We start from the raw sequence: 16,403 nt of genomic DNA on the forward strand, positions 1-16,403 counted from the left end.
CTGATTTGGCCCCATGAATTTTTGCTCAAAACACCAGTATTCCCTAAGTGGTCATTTGGTGACCTGAAGTTTTCTCTCTGCTGGGTCATCCTGGGTACAGGCTGAGCTGCCGTTCTGCATGCACTACGCTTCCTGGAGGGACAGCATCTGCGTCCCTGTGAGGTCAGGCTGCCCATGGGTTGGGGGGTCAGTGGGACCAACCGCCTGGGATGGATGCCATGCTGACCCCACACCTGCCAGGTGGCGTCCCCTGGAGAGCTTGTCAGACATCAGGCCTCCCCTGAGAGGGTCTGGGCAGGCTGGTCTGTGTTCAACAAACCCTCCTGTGTGGAGACACTGACCTGTGTCAGAGTCAGGACAGGACGGCTGTGGGACACCGCCTCCCCAGGGCCCGAGCTTGCAAGAGGGGGTCACACCAGTGCCAGCCTGGCGCCACAGCCTCACCGTGGCTGCACAGCAGGACGTGGGTTCCTTCGTACGTCATTTACCTCCTGTCCACGGGTCACTGAAGCACACGGTGTACATTCTCGAGCTGTTTCTTACCCAACTTGGCTTCTGTATGTGTGTGTATAATGGAAACGTCTTTTTAAAATTCTAGCAAGACTGTTCGTCCCACTTGAGTCTCCCCAGAGAGAAGTGCTCTGACGAAATGACATGATGATAAACGATTCTCCCATCTGCCCCCTCGCGTTTGCTTATCGTGTAAGTGTCAGAGGACAGGCTGCCAGCGTCCCCCAGCTCGGCCTGCACACGGACACTTGCCCTTTTCCTGGGAGGCGCTGGCTTCCAGCTGGTTCTGCCCTCCTGTCTTCTCCAGGGAACCAGGGAGCAGCCATCTGGGCTCAGACTTGGGCGGTGGTGGTCCTGGGAGGCCGTCTTCCTCTGCGGTCTGGGCTGGCACCTGGGTGGGGCGGCCCACTCTAGGCCAAGGGCCAGCTGGCGTGCGATATCACAGGTCTTTGGCGGTGGTCCGGGGTCGGCCCTGTCAGACGTCTTGGGCTGCCTGCGGGGAGCGGGCGTGCAGGCCCGTGCAGGCCTGTGCTCGCCTTCCCCTGCGCCGGACTCGCCCACACTGTGGTCACGGCCTCCAGGCCATGTGACCCCCCTCTGCGTCTGCAGGCGGGCTGCCTGGGCCCTTGTGGCCACAGACGGTTGCTGGAGGACGCTGGCTTTCTTTCCAGGTCTCTGTAGCTGTTTGCGCATCACTTTACACACTGATTTTCAGTCAGAATAAAGGCACATTCCTGCCTTTACAGGAGACTTTTGGCCCTTCCCTAAACCTGGGTTCTATCTCCAGACAGTGACAGCCTTGGTGAGGCCCGTGGCCGGGAGGCTCTGCCGTTTCCACCCCTGGCTCAGGCTGCCCAGGGTGCCAGGTTTTCTGGGGGGAGATCCCCCAAGATTCCTACTCCCGTGGAGTGTGGGAAGCAAGTTGCCAGACCCTGGCCCCACAGGAGGTGATGCCTAGGGCAGGATGCCCTGGTCGGGTTGGTGGCATCACCTGGCTCTTGAAACCTACTCAGCATCTGTTCAACACCCAAGGACAGAGGGAAGGAGGGAGGGAGGGAGGCAGGCAGGCAGGTGCACCCGGCCCGGGCCAGGGGAGCAAGTGCCACGTGCACTTCACCTTGGTGTTGGCCTCCAGGTAGTTGTGGAGCACGTTGATGGAGATGGTGAGGTCCCCGTTGTTGAAGGGGTAAGACCTGTTCCAGCCCTGGGCCCCGAACTTGCGCCTCTCGGCCACCACAGCGTGGAAGTAGCACAGGGCGAACAGGATGCACTTGAACTCCATCTCCTTGGAGCACATCTCCAGGGTGTCCTGTAGGACACATGCTGGGGTCAGGGGTCGCCAAAATCCCAGCAGATCTGGAGTCCTGCCCTTGCCAGCTGCTTTGGTGGGGGTGGGGGTGGGAGGGTAGAGGTGGGCTGGGGTAGGATGGGGGTGTGGGGGAGGGGTTGGGGGGCTGGGAGGGGGTGGGGTGGGGGTTAAAGCCATGGATGGCTCTGAGCTGGGGGAGGCCCAGGCTGCAAAGGCAGGAGCAGAAAATGCTTTCTTGTCCTTGTTTCTTTCAGAAATGCAGTTTTATCACTAAGAATTGATTATAAGTCATCGATACTGCATCCTACTAAAATATTCTCAAGTACAGGCCGTCTCAGAACCTGCTTAAAGAGAAATGCTCCTTTGCAATTACGAACATTCCTCATCCTTTACACATAAACTGTGTCCCAAACTCTAAAAACAATCAGGTCTGGTCTTATGGTCGGGGAGGGGTGCTTAGCAAACCCTTCTTTTAATGGCCCCAGGGAAATGCAGATGCAGCCAGGATTCTGAAACCTAGATCCCTGGTTTGTGAGATTTTGATGGATTAGTCTTCGCTAAGTGGTGGCTCCTGCACAATAGGGGCTTCTGGAAGCTTCTCTGCCCTTCCTCATCTGCTCAGCACTGACTAGGAGCACCTCTGGGCCAGTTGCTCTGCCAGGGGCCACAGGCACAGGGGCCAGAAAGCCAGACGAGGGACAGACGTCTGTCAAATGGTCAGGAAAAAATGCCAGAAGAAAGTATCAAGAGAGGGCCCCAAGCTGAAGTTCCTATAATCTCTGACACAGGCTGGAGGCCCCTGTGCGACGTGGACAAGGAGGGATGCAGGTGGGGCCTCCTCACCCCGACACTCCCTGCAAGCCCTGCGTCTTGCCACCCTCACGAGTGGGCCTGGGACATGGACCTGGCTGGCCCCCTCCCCAACACCAGACCAAGGGAGAAGATGGCCCCCGAGGGTGGAGCCTGGTGGGCGCCAACTCCTGCTGCCTCCTGAGTTCTCACTGGGTCACTCGCCACCGGCTTCCCGGGCCTCTGGGGTGCGTGATCACGGACATGTCCGAGGATGGCCTGGGTCATGCCAACCACCACCACCTCTTACTGTGACCACTCTGGAAGGCCGTGGGCCCTGAACTTGGGAGGGTCGGCTCAGGGAGCAGTGGGCCAGCCTCCCTCAGGCCTCCCCTGGCCAGGCAGTGCCTGGAGCCCCAGATTCTCACATCCGGAGCGTCCACTGGGAGACCCAGAACCTCTCCCCAGCCCCCTCGGCTGCCCAGAGGCCTCAGCTGGCCCAGGGGGCCCCACGTGAGCAGCAAGCTGTTCTCCAGTCTCAAAGGCTCTGGCACGTTCTGTCCCCGCCTCTGCACCTGGCCAGCCTCTCCCTGCCCCTCAGGTCCCACCGTCTCTGCCTTGGCACCTGCCCCAGCTAAGCAAAATACAATTTAAAGGAGAAACCAGTCACGTTCTCAGATTCACAGCAATGTCAGATTGCCACAAAATCCACTGAAGGCCGCCTCCAGTTCTGTTCGTATCTCAGGGAGGCTGCAGCAAATGTCTCCAGGACCTGCTCGGCCCGTGACCTGGAGGAGCAGCGCCACCCTGGGGCTCTGTGCATGTCCCTGCATCTGTCCCACGATTCCCATTCCCGTGAACAGGGGCACGCCCACGTCAGACGGCAGGCCAGTCGCCCATGTAATGGGTCTTGGTCTCGTCCTGTCGCCTGTGCCGGCAGTGTCCTGGTCACACCGTGCGTGCTGTTGGGGGGAAGGCGTGAGCTCTGCACAGGGGCTCTCCTCCCCTCAGCTCTGTGACTCCACACTCTGGCCTTGGTGGGCCCTTTAAAGGCCGGTAGGGACTTGTTAGTTGATGACTCAGATATTTTCATACAGGTTTTTTTTTATATTAAATAAGCCAGATGTTATATAGCAGTTATGTGTCATTGGCACAACGTGCTCCATAAGTAGACCTTTGTTGGGTGCTATGGGAGACTACAGGGTTTCTTCCTCAAAAGGTTTCAGACTACGATTGGGGGAGTGAGTGTGTGTACCCAGAAAGTTCTGGTATAGAACAGAAGATGGTCAAATGCCCAAAGAGAGAATACAGATGGCTAGGGATTTGCAGAAGGGATCCAGGCTGCTGGGGCAGGTGGCGGCCTGGGGGCTGTGAGGTCTGGGAGGGAGGGAGAAGTTGTGAGCAGAGGCCCGGCAGAATCAGCTGCCCCAGCACCCGTCCTGCACACCAGGTAGCCTGACCATGCTTTTGCAGCCTTCCCACTGGAGGGGGTGTGGGGGGGTGTGCGCCTGGGGAGGAGGGGCGCCTGGGCATGGAGCCAGAGCGCAGAGCCCAGCACAGGCGCCTCGCCTGCAATGGCCTTTGCCCGGCACCATGCCTCCTGAGGGGTGGAAGTAGGGGCCTGGGAGGTACCATGGCTCCAGCGCAGCTGACTGACAGTCGGGGAACTGCCCTAGGAGCTGGCCACTTCCTAAGGACAAACCAGGGGCCAGGCTGTGTTACCTGTGCTGACTCACTGGTCATGAACCTGATGATCGATGTGCCTTCCTCTTACAAAGCTGCAGATGGCGGGAACCCCCCCGCACTTTGAACTGTCTGCGTTCCGCGCGCTCCTTCAGGGATACACTGGTTTTGCCGTGTGTGTGTGTGCTTGTGCGCTTTGCAGGAGGTATGATCAGGAGAGCGCCAGTGTGGGGTCCCAGTTCGCAGTCTGACCCACAGTTTGCAGGCCCAGAGATTCTATTCCTGCATCTTGAGGGGTGCTTGGGCTTGGGGGCTGGGGCCAGCATGCGCAGGAGGGGAAGCCGCCTTACCTGGGTGAAGAGGTCCAGGGCCTTGTGCAGGTTGGCGTGCATGCCCGTGGGCGGCTCGTTGGTGATTTTGATGGCGTTCTCCAGGATGCCCTGGGGGATGATGTGGGACTCGGGGCTGGGGGCGGGCTCGGCGCTGATGAACACGCGGTAGTCCTGGTGGCTGCTCGTGCTGTACCGCTCCACCTTCTTGTCCAGGGTGCTCAGCCACCGGGCCACAAGGTGGATGTTCTATGGCCAAGACCAGGGCCTGGCACCCACACACCCCTTCCTGCCCTGGCAGCACCCACCTGCACCCCTCACCCTGCTGTCCACCTTCCCGGGTACTGGTCATGCTGGATAATTTCACCCAGGCAATGAAGTCAATTCTTGTGCTCAATTAACTCAAGACCGCCAATGGAAGGCTGAAATAATAGGGTTTGCACCCCTCCTGTCAGAGGTTTGGATACCAAGAAATGATTTGAAGCTCAGTCTCCATGTGGGACTGGGTGGCCCTGTGCGTCGAGGTCAGTGTCCCCTGTGGGGCCTGCAGAAGGAGGCGGTCCTGGAGGATTAGGGCTAGGAGAGGCCGCAGGGGAGGGGTGGTATGGACTCACCCCAAACATGGAGGGAGCACTTCTTGGGGTCACTCTCCCCAAGCAAGGAGGAGGGGGAGGCTTTGTCCACTCTGGGGGTTTGTTTCTAAATATCTCTTTAGGGGTCAGTCCCCAGCCTTTCTCCCCACTGAGGAATCCACGCTTTCTCCTGAGCAGTGGGGACCCCACACCTCTGACTGACCAGGCATCACTGGACATGGGGGGGCCCCTGCCCCTCCGGCAGTGGCTGCAGGGCCCCAGCCTGCCCCAGGGCGTGGCACCCCCATACCTGCAGAATGACCCAGTGCCCCATCTCTGCGGCCACGTCGAGCGCACTCTCGGCCACCGCCTCTTGTCCCTGCCCCAGGGACACGTTATGCAGTTTCCCGTTGTCTATGGTAAATCCCAGTTTTTTCCCTGAAGGAAAGAAGAACAGGCAAGGCCATGGGGGCGAGGCAGGGGCAGAGGCTGAGGCTCTGCGATCCCACCTGGGGATGCAACACCCTCCCTGGCTTTTTTATTGTGGTAAAATACACATAACATCAAACTTGTCACTTCCAAAGCCATCTTAAAGTGAACAGTTCGGTGACATTCACAGTACCGAGCAGCCGACCATCTGGCTCCGGAGCGTTTGCATCCCCGGGCGGAAGTCATTCCCGTGCACTAGCCTCCTTCCTTTTCCCGGCCCGGCAGACACCGATTCACTGCGTGGATTTGCCTGTTCTGGACATTCCAGATAAACGGAGGAACCCGGGGCCTTGGGGTCTGGCTTCTCCCAGGCACGTTTTCAGGCCGCCTCCAGTGGGGGCGTGTCTCGGTGCTGCGTTCCTTTTTATGGCCGAGTGATACCCGCTGTGCAGACGGACTGCATTTTCCTTACCCTTTCCTCTGTCTGTGGACGTTGGCTTGTATCAACCCTCTGGCCATTGTGAGCGGGCATCCCTGTGAAGTACTTGTTTGCACACCTGCTCTCAGCTCTTCGGGTGTGCTCCCCAGAATGGGGCTGCTGGTCCCATGGTGATTCTAGTCTATCCTACCGAGGACCCACCAGGCGGCATCCATGGCAGCTGCCCATCTGACATGTGCCCCAGCCTCCACTTGCTCTCCCTCTGCCCATACCTGCCATTTTCTATGATTTTCGTAACAATCATCCTTTTGAGGGCGAGGTGATGTCTCGCTGTGATTTTGATTTACATCTCCCAGTGACCAGTGATGGACACACGCCCGTTTCTGAGGACATCTCTTGTGGCCACACTTACCCAGGGCTTCCACGTCTTTCAGGGGGTCAACCCCCGGGGAAAGGATGAAGAAGACAGGCGTGGAGGGGCTGCTCTCCTCGTAGGACTTGGAAAACTCCACGCTCCGGCCCTCCACGAACTTGCTGCCCATCTTCTCCTCCACGAAGTCCCTGGGAAGACACACCCAGGCAGACCCATGGGTGAGGGGCCGGGGCGCTGTGATCAGTGGCTTCACGGTGGACTTTCCTAAGCAGGGAAAGCTCTCTGGTCAGAAAGCAAAGTCTTTACAGGGCTCTCCTCTGTGCAACGGAAGGTGTGGGGTGTGCGTGCTCTCGGCCACGGTGCTGTTGCTCCAGCACCCTCTGTGCCCGGGGCCCTGCCCTGTGCCCTTCCTCGGAGCAGCCTACAAGCACGTACAAGCGAAGCGGTCCAGCCGCCTGCCTTGTCCCCGTTTCCAAAGCACACTGGCCAATGGGGAGGGAACACAAGCATTGTAGGTGGCCGCACCTCAGTGCCAGGCTGCCCGTGGACCCTCAGCCCTCAGTACTTCTCATGAAGGGGTCGGCGTTCAGCGATTTTGAGCAAAAAGGAGGATGTAGGTTGGTCTTTGCATCCCGGGGATCTTTCCCTGCCTGGAGGCTGGCGGGGAAGGAAGGGAGTTCACATCATGGATGTTTGGTGGGCTTCAAGGACCATAAAACGTGGGTCATCAGGAAGTCACAGAAGGAAAATGGACTTTGCCTCCATACCTCTCTTTACAGAAGCAAGTCTCTGGTTCAAGCTCTGAATGCTTCCACCGTGGCCCTGATCAGCCCGGGGGCAATCAAGGTCCCTCTTACAGGAACTCTAGAGTTGTTTGGAGTCAACACTGGACCTCAGCTCTCTGGCCCTCACCATTAGTGCCGATGGCTGAGCTTTACTGTATTCTGAATGAATCAGGAGCTAAAATTGGCAAGATTTTAATGTTCAGCCTAGTCTTTGAAAGCAGGACCATGGCAGCCCCCAGGGAGGGGACCGCTCATCCCTGAGTGCCTTGCTCTGAATGCTCTGAGCCTCCTGGATGACCTTCAGATGGGCCACCCCCCACCCTCTGATTCAATGGGGTGTCTGCAGGCCGGTGCCAGAGGGGACTTCCCACTCCCTCGGGACTTTCTGGGGACACCTTTATCTGGTATTTATCCCCTGCTCTGGCCTTCACTGGGTCTGTTTTTTCCTGAACCAATACTGATCACAGGGGTGGGAGAGGGTGGGAGAGGGTGGGAGGGGTTGGGGGTGGAGAGTGGGTGCCCCTCCCGAAGGCCTCCAACTGAATTGCATTCCAGCCTTTGGAAGCAACTCAGAACAGAGATGCTAGGACCCGTATCCAGGAAGGACTTCAGCAATGTACCAGGTCCTGCCCTGACCGGACTGTCACTGAATCAGCATTGCTGACGATGGTGCGGGACACAGGCATTTTCTGGGAGTGGATTAACGCTGCACAGTAGCGGATGCCTGGTTCCAGCCTGGCTCTGTCGCCCCCAGCGCTGTGTCCCTGGCTCACCTGTCAGCTCCCTGGGGCTGACAGAAGATCACTGGGTACGTGCGAGCAGCCCAGCGGCAGTATTTACGCCTCAGAAACCGGCAAGAGCTGCAGGCCAGAGCTGTTTGTGTAGGGACGGTGTGCCAGCGCCGGCCCCACCAAGGGAAGGCCTTCCCAGCCGGGCCTGCGAGCCTGGGGAAATGAAGGTCCCGGCCTCGGGGCTGGGCGTGAGCTGGTGCAGGTGGGACGCTTTGGTGCCTGGCACGCGATGTGCCCTTGAGGCAAGTTTGCTGTTATTTTTCCCTCCATTTGAACTTGCTTGCTTTTAAGCTACACTCCCCCTGTGTACTTAGGGAGGTGAATCGGCCCTCCTCCACATCGTGGAAGTGTGGCAGAGCACCATTTGGGTTCCCCTGGGGCTTGGGGTCACCCGCAGCCCCACCAGGGGCGCTGCTGCCCCAGGCCTGTGCTCATGGCTTTCCTCCGGGCCTCCAGGGCACTTGGGTGCTGACTCTTGATGCGTGCTGGACACGCTCCACCCCCAGGCAGGTGACGTCCCTGGCGCGATGGCCAGGTGTCCGCTGCCTTTGATGACTTCAGCCCTGAGCCCAGGACCATGGTGGGGATTTCTCGTTTTGCTCCGCCTCCTTCCTGTACACGTCCTGGAGCGCCTCTGGTCCCTTTCCCCTTCCTCCCAGGAGAACAAAGTAAACAGAAACGTCTGTGAACAGCCCATGGGTGCAAGTCAGGCCTGTTTGTCAAAAGGGATCTCTGCTGAGGATGTGGGCGTCTCCAGGAAGCCCGGCTGCTGCCAGGCTTCGAGAGCAAATGAGAAGCCAAGACCCGGCGTGGCCCGCAGCCCGTTGCGCTGCCCTGGATTCGGGGCCCACCTGTCCCACTTGGTGGGAGGCTGGGGGCAGCCGAAACCTCTGCACCCCAGGAGAGGGTGGATGGGACGTCACAGATGTCCACCCTGGGGACCTGCTGCAGGAGCTACGGAATGTGCTATTCCTGGAGCCCTGGGGAAGTGACAGGCCCGACAGGGCAGTGAGGGGCTGGGGGAGCTGAAAGACCACAACTGGTTTTCCCATCACGGATTGGTTTCAGGTCCAGAGAACTGTTCATGAAGTTAGAATAGTTCTCTTGGTAAATTAACCTAAACTGACAAAAATAAAAGATTTCCTTTAAGTTTAGCCATTGAGAGCATGAAAGGCCTGGAATGCTGACGGCTTTGCTATTGCTTTCTCCCTACACCTCCTAAAAGGGCTCTGTGGCCCCAAGAGTCACTGAGGCCCACACTTTTTAGTCTTGGAGGCTTGCATGGGGATGTTTCCCCATCGTTTATCCCGGACTTGCCTGCTGTTCAGGCCAGTGGGAAGTGAAGGGGCCCCCTGACCACTTCCCGGGACACCAAGAGCTGATGAGAGCTCAGAAACAGGATCTGCAAATCTGCAGATAGGGTGGCCCTGGGAGCCCCACGTCCTCCCCCTGTGAAACGGGACGAAGTGGCCAGTGGTGGAGTGGCACGTGCCCACACAGTGCCCGCCTGCTGCCTCGGAGGGACAGGATCCGGCAGAGCAGCGCCCTGCGCCCACCTCCAGCCCCAGAGGGCAGCACGCTCACTCGATGGCGTAGGTCATGCGGTCCGGCCTCATGCACCTGACCATGCACAGCTTCTGCAGGGCTGTTTTGCTCTTCCACTCCTTGGGGAAGGTCTCCTTTTCTGGGGCTTCTGACTCCACAAGCTTTTTCCACCTCTTGGCTGATCCTTCGATGTCGCTATCCAGGTTTTTGAATTCGTCCATTTCCGCGAGGGCCTAGGGGCAGAAAGCGCTTTCAGCGCCCCCAGGCTCTAGGGGCACCTTCCCCCAAACAGAGCCACGGCTCTGAGCAAAGAGAGGCTGCAGGGCCTGGCCTGTCGCTCGGTCTGCCCGCCAAGATGACAAGGAAGCGGCTGGGAACCCGGGAGGGAGGAATCCGATCTGGGGCGTGGCTCTGGGTTCTGGAGCAGGGGCCCTTCTCATCTCAGGGGGCTGCCTTCTTCAGGTCTTTTTGAACTGAGACCTTGAGGGCTCCTGCGTGTGTGCCCAGGAATCTGAGGAGCAGCTGTGACACTGTACTTCCTTCCCTGTGTGCAGGCCGTGTGTGCAGGTCGTGTGCAGCCCGTGTGTGCAGGGCTGCGTGCAGGGCCGTGTGTGCAGGGCTGTGTGCAGGGCCGTGTGTGCAGGTCGTGTGCAGCCTGTGTGTGCAGGGCTGTGTGAAGGGCCACGTGCAGGTCATGTGCAGCCCATGTGTGTAGGGCTGCGTGCAGGGCCGTGTGTGCAGGTCGTGTGCAGCCCGTGTGTGCAGGGCTGCGTGCAGGGCCGTGTGTGCAGGTCGTGTGCAGCCTGTGTGTGCAGGGCTGCGTGCAGGGCCGTGTGTACAGGTCGTGTGCAGCCTGTGTGTGTAGGGCTGTGTGAAGGGCCACGTGCAGGTCATGTGCAGCCCATGTGTGTAGGGCTGCGTGCAGGGCCGTGTGTGCAGGTCGTGTGCAGCCCGTGTGTGTAGGGCTGCGTGCAGGGCCGTGTGTGCAGGTCGTGTGCAGCCCATGTGTGTAGGGCTGCGTGCAGGGCCGTGTGCAGGGCTGTAATGGACGCTGTTATATTTGAATCGGAGGGCAGAGTTCCCTGGGAGCCGGCAGTCCGCCACTCCCCAGCCCTACCCCATGGGCCTCATTTTATGGAAGGTCACAGCTAGGAACGCCTTGTAAACATCTCCGGCGTGAGCAGGAAAGGCCGAGCAGCGGGGTCGAGCAGATGGTGTCTAAATCTGAACACCAACCTTGATGCCGCCCCACCCCTGGTGCTGCAGGAAGTCCACCGGTGACACGACGCCGGCCTTGAATGGGAACCGCAAGAGGAAGTCCAGCTCCACTGGATTGAGCTCTTTCTTCATGGACAAGACCTGAGGGGACACGGGGGCACGCGTAGATGGTATCCCCCAGCAGTGGGGTGGGCGGCCAACAGCTCTCGGCGGGTAGCCCCAGTCAGGCCGGGGCCAGCCTCTCCCGCAGCGGGAGGCGGTTCCCCCCTTTTTGGTTGGAGCAGAACATTGTCCTCAGCTAACGTGTGTTTTAAGTTGTGCTAAAATACACGTAAAATTTACCATTTCAACACTGTGAAAGTATAAAGTCCATCAGCATTTAGTACCTTCACTCTGTGTACAGCCGTCCCCTCTGTCTAGACCCAGCCTGGGCACCCGCCGCCATCTACCCCGTCTCTAGCTTTGCAGGTGTCTCCCAGAAACGGAATCCCAGGATCGTGCCCTCTTGTGCCTGGCTTCTTCCACTCAGCTTCATGTTTTCAGGGCTCACCCACGTTGTGTCATGTGTCAGGGCCTCGTTCCCCCGTGGTTGAATGCAGGTCCGTTGCGCGGAGACACCCTTTGTTTATCCATCATCTGTGCCGGGACGCTTGGGGTGTTTCTGCCTTTCGGCAACCGTGCATAATGCTGAGTGTCTGTCTGTGAGGTTTGTTTGGACACCTGCTCCAGTCCTTTTGGGCACATACGTCCTCTGGGTCATACAACATGTCACCTTGTCACTGGTGCACGCCAGCTCTCCGGGCCTCCAGCAGGATGTCATGGTCGTTTTGAAGCACTTGTCTTGGACAGCCTGCCTGGCCCCTTGTCTCCTTGGATGGCAGAGGAGCCGGGGCGATGGGCAGCGCTGCCTCCTGGAGAGGCACCCACAGGCCTTTGCAGGCTCCACACAGGGTTTTCTCCTGAGTCACACTCTTTTTTTTTTTTTTTTTTTTGGTCAAACAGAACATACTTCGGGACTGAAAAGAACACGTCCTTCCCTGGAACATTGGGGGGCGCACCAGAGCACCAAGGAACTTCATCCTGACACCCTCTTAGCAGAGTGAGAAACTCATAGTGAACCCCGGATTCAGAGCCACATACAAAGGAAACCTGAATCACAACAAAAATCTTTAAGTGTTTCAGCAGGTCTGTAGGAACAAGAGGACTATTCATGCATTAGCACCTTTATTTCCACACCAAATCTAATCCTGCGTGTGCCGTGGGCTGGCCACTGACGTGGTGGCACGGCGTTTCTCTGTGACCCTCCAGCCGAGCGCCCTTTTGGGGGCTCCTACACCAACCCCTTCCTATTGTCAACTAGGAGAGGCTCGTCACGTGCCGCGGTGACGCAGATTCACCAGGCACTGGGAATCTTGTTAAAATGCAGGTTCCGCATCCCCAGGTCTGAGCAGGGGCCCAGGAACCTGCATTTGAGGCGAGGACCCGCCAGCGCACCACACCAAGGAGTGAGGCCAGACGTTACCTGAAAGGTGACCTGTGCCAGAAATATGAGTTTGTCCCGCTCGAAGAGCCCGCGGGCCGTGTACGTGTAGACGGAGTAGGTGATCTCGTCGGTCAGGTTAACCACCCGCTGCCTGACCTCCTCGGCCGGGGTGGTCTTCTGGATGGCCTTCTCGAACACCACGTTGAAGGCCTGGGGGAGGGACACAAGCACGTGGGGGCTGCAGGGCTGCCCGAGGTGGGCACTGGTTTGTTCCCGTGGGGACCTGGGGCACCAGGGGAGAGCCCCTCCCTGCGGCACTGGCACTGCGCAGCCCCCAGCCGCTGGCTCCCACTGCCCACCCCGTCCACAGCTTGGACCCTCTGCCCCGGGGGGCACCTTGAGCGAGAACTGGTAGATGGGGTTGATCTTGTTGAGGTCGCTCAGGATGAAGTAGAGCAGGGATGCCCTCTCTGCAGCGGGCCGGTAGTTCTCTCTGGCCTCGTTGATTTTGATTTCTGTGATTCTTGCTTCTTGCACCTCAAAGCAAAAGAAAGGAGACTGAGCAACCCTGGGTGGACATGCACTGTGCCGATGGCCCCGTCCCAGGGGCTCTGGGCTCCCTCGGCAGCTGTCCTGGGGGCTCTGGGCAGGGACCCACGCGCCTCTTGCTGTCCTGGGCCCCCAGGGACACTCGTGTGCTCCAGCCATGGGAGGCGGTCCCTTACCTTCTCCTTAATCTCGCTGGCTGTGTGCTTGGTGGTTTCCAGATTCTCCACTAAGGCAGTGTCTCCCAGAAAGTCCCCTGAAGCGGCCGACAGACGAGCTAGCAGAGAATCTTCCAGCTCTTTCAGAACAATCTTAAATCCATTTTGAGACTTGGTGAGGTTTGCCTGCAGGAGGGACAGACGCCCGTGAAGGGCGGTCAGTCGCGGGCACAGCCTTGCCTCTACGCCCAGGTGCCTGGGCCTTTCTGCAGCTGAGCCAAGGCCCCCTGACCGGGAGAAGGGCGCACGGCCAGCCTGAAGGGACACCCACACAGTGGGAGCCCAGGGCAATGAGGGGCCTGCCTGTCATGAGGTGTGGGGGGAAGCATGGGGCTCAGAACCTTCTAAGCCTGCATGTGTGGCTAAGAGCAGGACGCCCTATCTGCAGCCAGCCAGTAGCTGTGACTGGTGCACAGGGACCTGCAGCAAAGGCCACTCCAGCGGGGTGGCAGTTTGATGCTGTAGGGAGGTCAGGGCACTGCTGGGACTCCTGTTCTTTCAGGAGGAAAGGTGACTCATTCTGTTGTACAAAATACAGCTCCATGCAACAGGCTGAGGCCCGCTCAGATGCATGGGGCGGGCGCCCCCTGGGCCATGGCCACCTGCCCCCTCCTGTCCCGGAGCTGGCCCGCCCTGCTCCATGTGACCAGCACCTTCAGCTGCTCCAGGTCCGGGCGCTCTTTGGCCACCACAGCAGCCAGGAGTTGGTCCTCGAGCCCGTCCCTGGTGACCAGGAAGTTGATCAGGGTGCACTGGGCCTGCATCTCGGGCTTGTAGTGTGGGTTGAAGTACTTGGTGTGCAGGATCAGGCGGAACTTGGCGTGGTACTCCACCTCCTTGTCGCCAATCTTAATGAATCTGGTGGTCAGTGCAGGAAGGGGTTAGAGGGGCTTCCGGTGGCAGGTGACGGCAACACAACAGAGACTGCCAATCAGTCGGCCCGGGGGCCCGTCCTCAGGCCCTCCTCTGGTTACTGGGAGAGGACGTCTGTGGCTTCCCTTGCTTTAGTCCCCTTCTCTGGCCCGAGACCCGCCCATCCAGAAGATGAACCTGCCCTTCCTCTGGCTGGTTGGCTCACTCAGCCTGGCTGCATGTCATGCTAACCTGGGGAGCCGGTACAGAAACACTCTGCCTGGGCTGCACCCCAAACATCAGACAGACACCAACATCCCAGTTCAGAACACCAGTACATCCTGGAAGCTCCCGGGTGAATCTGATGAGCAACAAAGCTGGACCCTGGGTCTGCGGACCCACCGGGTAGGGGCAAGGGGGTGTCTCTCCTCCCTGGTCCCCAGCTCTGTTCTCCCCTCTTTCTGGTCGAGCTCACTTGGGGGCTCTAACTTCACCCCTTGGGCATCACCCCTCATGCCAGGCCCCTCCCGGAGTCGAGGACATCAGCATATTTACTTGCCACCTCTGTTCTGGGCTTCTGCATTTACAGGTGGCTCATATCAACTCTGATTTTACATTTTTAAAGTTGATTTTTTATATTAGAAAAGTAATACAAGCTCAGTGCATCCACCAATGATAGGATAAACAAAACGTGGCATAGCCGTACTGTGGACTTTTATTCAGCCATAAGAAGGAATGAAGTCCTGACACATGCCCCAACACAGATGGCCCCTGGAAGCATTATGCTCAGTGCAAGAAGCCAGACATAGAAGAAGCACACCTTGTGTGATTCCATTTATGTGAAATGTCCAGAATATGCAAACCCATAGGGATGGAGAACAGGATGGCAGTGGCCAGGGCTGGCAGCTGGGGGAATGGGAGCAGGGGTTTCCTTGCGGGGGTGGTGACAGCGTTTGGAGCTGGATGGTGGTGGCTGCACAGCACTGTGGGGGCACTAGATGCCACCAGACTGTGTGTGCTTTAAGATGGCTCATTTTCTGTTACGTGAATAGTTACGTCACCTGAATAATATGTTATGAATATGTTATGTCACCTGAATAACAAAGAAATAACACAAGCTCAAGATTTGCAAAATGCATAAAAATAGGAAGAAGAAAAGTGACATTAAGGACGGCCCTCTGCAGGTAATCGCTTCTAAAATGTGCAGACACCCCTAGCGGGTACGTGGTCCCGTAACGAGGCTCCTGGGGGGGCTGGGTCCCTGCACACCCGCCAGCGTTCTGTTTGGAGCCCCTGCTGCCCACCGGGAGAGCAAAGGACACAGCCCACCCTGTCCCGCTGTGCACGGGCCACACCTTGCCACTGAGGGCTTCACACGGGTTAAGTTGTGGGGCGGAAAGGCAACTCACTTTCCCTTCTTAATTGTGTTCCTGCCCAGGAGGGGATCCAGCACAGGGTCCACGGTCTCGCCGATGTTCTCGATGAGCAAGATGTCCCCTTCTGAAATGGCCCGCTCGATGGTGTCCAGGTAGCTGTAGGCACAGCATGGGGGCCGTTTGACGACATGGGCCAGTGACAGCACACCGTGTGGCCCAAGAGGCAGGCCTCCCTGGGGCAGCGGGAGCACAGGGCTTCTGCACAGATCACCCCTCGGGCTGTGGGGCTGGAGCCTCGCCACCCCGGGAAGGCACACAGGTAGCCTGGTACAGCCATTGGTTCTCATCTGTGATGAGGACATGGACCACATGGCAGAGGGGAGAGGAGGGAACAACCAGCCTGAAGCCTCTTGGCTGGCAGGTGGCAGGAGGGACTTGCCCCAGGGGGGCCAGGTCGGTGCTCCCCCCCTGCAGGGGCAGCAGGCGGCGGGGGAAGAGATGAGGGCCTGAGTTTAATTCTCTGCTCTGGGCGCTGCTTCCCAGGGCCGCCCACTGAAAGCATCCATCTGTGGGCTCCAGTTGTATTTAAAGATCCACCCGTCCGTTTAACAAGTGTGAAGGGCCTACAGTGCATTTCCAAGCACAGCCATCCAGCCAGCCCCGTCAACCACCCCACCTTCTGCCTCAAGCACGCACCTCTTCTGCCCCAGGCGGATGGCCTTCAGCGCATCCCCGTATTTGTTTTTGATCCACTTGATGCCTTGCAGCTGGGCGTCCACAATGAGGGGCCAGCGCTCCGTGTTGCATAGGATGGTGGCGTTCTCAGTGGACATGCGGTCGCTGGGGAGGCCCTGGTTGTTCCAAGTGGCCACATCTGCATCGTCGGTCAGCAGGCTCAAGGGATCCAGACCTTTTGTGATGGGGATGGGAACCTGCCGAGGGCAAGCGCTCTTCCTTAGCAGGGGTGATATGGCCTGCCTTACTGCTCAACGGAAAATGGCTCTCTGAGGTTAGACAGTGTGCTAACTGGGCCACCTGGGAGAAGATGGGCATTTGCACCACCCTGGAACCCGCCCAGAAAGGATGCCAGCATCGGCCACACGGGGCTACGGTCTAAACCCGGAAGAGCTGGAGCCTCACTCGCAGGAGCGAAAGT

At 58.6% G+C, this 16,403-nt stretch overlaps 2 protein-coding genes across 5 annotated transcripts in view; one reads left to right on the forward strand and one right to left on the reverse strand.

Moving 5' to 3' along the window:
* PGS1 (phosphatidylglycerophosphate synthase 1) overlaps nt 1-16,403 on the forward strand; it is a 59,357-nt gene that overhangs the window by 40,850 nt on the left and 2,104 nt on the right. The window lies entirely within an intron of this gene.
* The window catches only part of DNAH17 (dynein axonemal heavy chain 17), a 108,669-nt gene that overhangs the window by 5,911 nt on the left and 86,355 nt on the right, over nt 1-16,403 (reverse strand). Inside the window, exons 63-74 of the mRNA XM_036910419.2 lie at nt 15,944-16,179; nt 15,281-15,403; nt 13,673-13,877; nt 12,981-13,145; nt 12,652-12,792; nt 12,295-12,465; nt 10,791-10,913; nt 9,594-9,787; nt 6,473-6,621; nt 5,503-5,630; nt 4,642-4,869; nt 1,628-1,819 (exon numbers count right to left, since the gene is read on the reverse strand). Of these exons, the coding sequence (XP_036766314.2) occupies nt 1,628-1,819; nt 4,642-4,869; nt 5,503-5,630; nt 6,473-6,621; nt 9,594-9,787; nt 10,791-10,913; nt 12,295-12,465; nt 12,652-12,792; nt 12,981-13,145; nt 13,673-13,877; nt 15,281-15,403; nt 15,944-16,179 (2,055 nt within the window). The remainder of the gene's footprint in view (nt 1-1,627; nt 1,820-4,641; nt 4,870-5,502; nt 5,631-6,472; nt 6,622-9,593; nt 9,788-10,790; nt 10,914-12,294; nt 12,466-12,651; nt 12,793-12,980; nt 13,146-13,672; nt 13,878-15,280; nt 15,404-15,943; nt 16,180-16,403) is intronic.

Source organism: Manis pentadactyla, chromosome 4, assembly GCF_030020395.1.
Source record: "Manis pentadactyla isolate mManPen7 chromosome 4, mManPen7.hap1, whole genome shotgun sequence".
In the NCBI taxonomy this organism is placed as follows: Eukaryota; Metazoa; Chordata; class Mammalia; order Pholidota; family Manidae; genus Manis; species Manis pentadactyla.